The following is a 5,781-nucleotide window of genomic DNA, read 5'->3' on the forward strand; positions in this document are numbered from 1 at the left end:
GAATTATGTTGCTACCATTTCTCCTATTTACAGAAGAAAGCGCCACTTCACATATATTCAAATCCTCTCTCATTTAAACACCGTTTTTTTTCACTTTCATATTGACTTGAGTGTGTTTTTCACTTTCATACTGATTTGAGCGTTCGAGTGTTAATCTTGCAGATCAATCCACTTTCTACCGCATCGAAAAACTCTAAATCGCTACAACAAACTCCGAAGTCATACTTTCTGATCAACTATAATTCCAACACGGAACAAAAATAAGAGACAAAATAATTTGATGGGATAATTAGCTTATAGACATTTTAGTTAATTTTAATAGTTTAGAGATTAAATTGACATGAAAAAATGATATTTTTTTTCATGAAATTGACTATTTATTCCTTTTATATATTACATCAGAAAAACGGGAAAAGGACAAGGATGTTACTAGAGATACAAATTAGATTATTTCAACTAGTTATTGAAGTTGTCCTAGTCTGATCATGTGAAGTTGGTTCCCCAAAGGTGTTTTTCCTATTGCAAGCATCTTAGATACTTGTTCCATGGTTGGTCTAGAACGTGGTTTTTGACTCAAGCAAGCCAATGCCAACCTTGCAATCAAGATCACCTCTTCATCAATCGGTTTCATAACTTGTTGAGGTCGTTGATCTAAAACATCTTTCAACAACATATTATCAGCCATTGATCTTGTAGATGGTGACAAAAATAATGAAATGAGATCTCCTGGATGTTTTCCCATTATGATTTCCAATGCAAGTACTCCAAAGCTATATACATCACATTTCTCATTCACTTCCATTGTTTGTGCCAATTCTGCAAACCAACAAATTAACTTATGAGTTTCAATATTATATGAAAAATTATATGACTATAAAATCAAAACAAGAGGAAAAATGGTTCTAACCTGGAGCTGCATACCCAAAAGTGCCTGCAAAATGGGTATAACTAGGTAAACCAGGTTTTAGAAACTTAGCCGTCCCGAAGTCGGAGACATGAGCTTCATAGTCAAGATTAAGGAGAACATTTTTGCTTGATATATCGCGATGAATAATCGGAGGCAAGCAATCATGATGCAAGTAGGACAAAGCATTGGCCACACCTTTAACAACATTCACCCTCTTTTCCCAATCAAACGCAGTGGCTTGTGTGTCATTGTTTAGTATTTGATCTAAGCTTCCGCCTTCCATGAACTTGTAAACCAAGAATGAGAACTTAGAATGTGAGCAAAATCCGTGAAGCTTTATGATGTTCCTGTGTTTGATTCCTGTCAAGGTTTCAATCTCACTCGTAAAAGACTTTGAACTGAAATACGATTTTGTTTCATCTGTTACTGAATGAAGCTTCTTAACAGCAACAACCAAATCTGAAGACAACTCTGCCTTGTAAACATTTCCTTGACTCCCAACTCCAATGAGATGTTTATCATCAAAATTCTCAGTAGCTTCAATGATATTTTCAAACATCATTTTCCCATCATGACTCCAAATTGAAAATAGTACTCCCCTTTGCGTTTCATTTTCAGTTTGGCTTTCTTCCTTTGCTGGTTTCCTTCCACACAAAATACACATTGAAATTCCGACACCGCACACCACTAATATTAGAGCTCCTAGAGCAATCAATACCGATCGAAGGACATTTTTGCTCTTTCGACTATGGCTTGTTGAACAAGGATCCAATCCTGTGATATTTCCACATAAGTCTTTGTTATTTTTGAATGATTCAAATGAAGCACTAAGAAAAGCCGGAATTTTCGGAAGTGGGCCTTCTAACTGGTTGTCTGATATGTTGACAAAAACCAAATTCCTTTCAAAATTTAGAGGAATGGCTCCTGAAAGCATATTATGTGAGAGATTTAACATTGACAACTGCACCAAACTTCCAAGAGCTGTTGGTATTTTTCCATTCAAAAAATTGCCACTAAGGTCAAGCGACCCAAGAGATGAGCCGAACTGATATGGAATACTTCCTTCAAGTTTGTTTCTGCTCAAATTCAACTTTCGTAACCTGGACAGCCTCACAACTTCTTCCGGTATCGTGCCACTCAACTTGTTTCCTCCGAGATCCAACTCTTCGAGTCTTTGCAGCAATCCAATTTCTGTTGGAATGTTACCAGTGAAATGATTGTTACTAATCTTGAGTTCAACTAATGTTGTCATCTTTCCTAATTCCTTTGGAAGTTTCCCAGTCAATTGATTTGAAGAAAGATGAAGCCTACCCAGCTTGGTTAAACCAATAAGTTCTAATGGTATAACACCAGAAATATTATTGTAAGATATCTTGAAAGTATCAAGATCAAGACTCTTTTCCCAGTTTGTTGAAATGTGTCCATGAAATTTATTGTCACTCATATCAAGATACCGCAATTTCGGATATACACCAAAATCTTGTGATATATCTCCTTCTATTTGGTTCATCTCAAGCGTGATTCTTTCAATGCTAGAACAGTTTTTCAAACTTGTTGGCACCGGACCAGTGAAACGGTTGTAATCAGCATTGAAGTACCTTAATCTTCCACCAGAGCATATTTGAGACGGCAAATGGCCAACAAAATCATTCCCAGACACAACAAACGAATACCAATCGGTAATGTTATAAAGCCCACTTGGAATTCTACCATAAAGTTTATTGGTAGCTACTTCAAAAGTAGTGAGCCACTTCAAATTTCCGATAGAATCTGGAATTGTTCCAGATAGATTGTTTTCTTGAAGACTAAGAATTTCCAAATTGATCAAATTTCCTATCGACTCAGGAATCGATCCAGAAAGACGATTAGTCGACAAATACAAAGTAAAAAGATTTTTCAACTTTCCAATTGTGGAAGGAATGGATCCCGAAAGGCGATTGAGATCAAGTGCAAGTTCATTCAAATTAACCAAGTTTTGTATAGAATCAGAGATTGAACCAGAAAGATTCATTTTATCAAAGTAGATCACATTCAAGCTAGACAAGTTCCACAAGGAGTGTGGAATTGGACCAGACAACTTGGTGTTATTAGAAAGTACAAGTATATTCAATTTACTCAGGTTACCTATGGTTTCAGGGATGACACCAGATATAGAATTGAATGAAAAATCAATATAAGTAAGGTTCGTCAAAAGCCCTATTTCTTGTGGAATTGAACCAATTAGGTTACTTTTTGGAATTGATAGAAACCCTAATTTGTTCAATTTTCCAATCTCAGGAGGAATAGATCCACCAGAAAAATCATTGTGTCCTAAATCTAGATACGATAAATTGGATAAATTTCCTATAGAGCTAGAAATTGCTCCACTTAGTTTACAAAATGAAAAATCAAGCTTTTGTAAACTTTTCAAAGTGAAAATTTCTTGAGGAATGGAACCCTCAATAGGGTTTTGAGAAAAATTCAATGTGTTTATTTTTGACATGTTTCCAATTTGTGGAGGAATAGTTCCATAAAAGTGGTTACTATAGATGTTTAGGGTTATGAGATTTGGGAGTGAAGAAAAAGTGAGAGAGTGAAGTGTACCTTTAAGTCCAAAATTTTCAAAGTTTATGGTTGAAATGGATTTGGATTTGTGACATTGAATTCCTCTCCATGTGCATGGATTTGTGTTATTTATCCAATTTGATAGGAGAGTTTGTGTATGGTTATCAAAAGTATGTTTCCATTTTAACAGAGCTTGTGCTTCAGTTTCAGTGGCTTGAGCTACAGCTTGTGGCAATTGAAGCGTTGAGAGGACAAAGAGAATAATGAACGGAATCATGATGAAGGTGGGTGGTACCATTATAATCAATGTTGTGATTTTTTTTCCTTCATGGATGTGTATATAAAAGTTTGAGTTTGGAGTAGTTTATAGGAACGTGGGTATATTAGTGTGAATATTTTATTTCTGGTAGTAGTAGTGGGTATAGTATGTGTGAACTGTGAATATTATGTTAAATTTGGTGGTCAATTTAAGTCTGCAGGTATGTATGTATCTCGGAATATGTGACATTAATACAGATTTTATAGGTCACGTTTTTTCATCTTTTATCTTTATTTTAGGTACATATTGTGTGTATGTAGAAATAAGGTGGAGACTTTTTTATGGCTTACATTGACTTTGATTCTTTATTTTATTTGAAATAAGATTTAGTTTTTATTTATTTATTTTGAAATCTAAGATTTTTTATTCTTAAATTTCACATAAAAATTAAAAAATATATGATCAAATTTTAAACTGACTATTGACTATGACTTTTATATATATAACTCAATCTATCAAATATATCAGTTAGTTTTATAGTAAAAAAATTTAAGATATTAATATCACTTTGATATAAACCTCCTCATTTTGGAGAGGATTTTTAGGGAGGAACAACCGTTAGGGTTGGAGATGCATTTTGGGGTTTTTTGGATTAGGGTTTATGATCTACCGCTAAAGTTAAGGTGTGTCGTTATGGTGAAGTCGTTAGGAGGAATCTTTGGTTTGTATGAAGAAATTAACATGAATGAGGCAAGTATAATGGGGAAGTTTTTTAAGAATAAAAGTTAAGGTGGATCTTCGCAAGCCTCTGAAACGTGGTACGGTGGTGAGGCATCAGGACATGTGCTAGGTGTTCTTTAAGTATGAAAGGCTACCTACCTTTTATTTTTTGTGTAGGAGAATTAGTCACCAACTAAAGGACTTTCAAGAATTGGCGGAAGGAGGAGCGGAAGGTTGTAAGGATATCAAAGAGTGAGACCTAACCTTTGGGCTTTGGTTGAGGGCATCCCCCCTTACTAAGAAATTTTAAAGAACCAAAGAAGGATTAAAGCTCTAGAGTTTTCAAAAGAAATCTCTTTGATTCTTCCGATCAAAGCAGGTGCAGCGGCGCATAAAATGAAGGAAAAACAAAGAACTCACCAATCCAAAATTCTATGAGACAGAGGAACGATGGAAGAGATTAGGACAGTCAAAAAGGTGTCTCGTGCGGAAACCAAAGAGGTTGAAAGTGTTGTTGAATCCATAGGTGTCATGATATCCAAAGGTAATGAGAAGGGCAGAAAAGATAAGAGTGGCAAAAAGAAAAGGAAAGAACCTCAAAAGTGGAAGAGACAAAATGATGGAAAGCAAAACTCAAACCTGAATATGAGGAAAGTGGAATTAAAGCTTAGAAACTGACAGTTGGTGAAGGTCACAATAACTACATGAACGCCTTTGGAAGTTATGAATGAGGCAAAAATGAGAAAATAAGATGGGGTGATTGTAGCATAAAGTTAGCAAGTGGTACCAGATGCGGTGTTGGATGACCAACACATCCTACCTCATTGAAAATTATCAACTGGAATTGTAAAAGGTTAGGGAATACTCATACAGTTCGAGCCTTGTCAAGGCTCATCCGTTTGGAAAACCACGGTTTGGTGTTCTTGATGGAAACAAAACTCAAGGTCATAGATATGGATCGTATCCGAAAAATGATGGTTTTGAATCTTGTTTGGTCGTTGATTGCAATAGTTCGGGAAACGAGAAAGCTAGTGGTTTGGCGTTGATGTGGAGGGATCCCTTGAAGATCTCGATATCCTTATATTCCCAAAACCATATAGGGGGGTTTTATGAGGACAAGGTTAGTGACGAGAGAGTCTACATTGTGGGTGTTTATGAACATTCAAAGGAACACAACAAGAATCGTACTTGGAAGTTGACCAGGAGCTTAGAACCTGTAGATGGAATGTGATTTGTTTCATAGACTTCAATGACATGGTTTCCATAGTAGTGGATGGAAACAAGAGAAGTTTGAGTCAACTAGTAAGGGGCACACAAATGGTTGAATAATATGGGCTTAATGATGTGGTTA

The 5,781-nt window shown here is 35.7% G+C and overlaps 1 protein-coding gene across 1 annotated transcript; it reads right to left on the reverse strand.

Moving 5' to 3' along the window:
- Window positions 1-335: 335 nt before the first annotated feature.
- Window positions 336-3,903, reverse strand: LOC127126885 (MDIS1-interacting receptor like kinase 2). Its single transcript, XM_051055890.1, has 2 exons — window positions 908-3,903; window positions 336-816 (listed from the first exon to the last, which is right to left on the reverse strand). The coding sequence occupies exons 1-2, from the start codon at window positions 3,747-3,749 to the stop codon at window positions 461-463; spliced, it is 3,198 nt and encodes a 1,065-aa protein (XP_050911847.1). The 5' UTR covers window positions 3,750-3,903; the 3' UTR covers window positions 336-460.
- Window positions 3,904-5,781: the final 1,878 nt, after the last annotated feature.

The sequence above is a fragment of the Lathyrus oleraceus genome, chromosome 3 (genome assembly GCF_024323335.1).
Source record: "Lathyrus oleraceus cultivar Zhongwan6 chromosome 3, CAAS_Psat_ZW6_1.0, whole genome shotgun sequence".
Taxonomy (NCBI): domain Eukaryota; kingdom Viridiplantae; phylum Streptophyta; class Magnoliopsida; order Fabales; family Fabaceae; genus Lathyrus; species Lathyrus oleraceus.

Coding starts and splice junctions, on each gene's coding strand:
- LOC127126885 (XM_051055890.1), bottom strand. CDS start 3,749: ATGGTACCACCCACCTTCATCATGATTCCGTTCATTATTCTCTTTGTC. Junction 817..907: donor TTTTGGGTATGCAGCTCCAG/GTTAGAACCATT, acceptor GTTGGTTTGCAG/AATTGGCACAAACAATGGAA.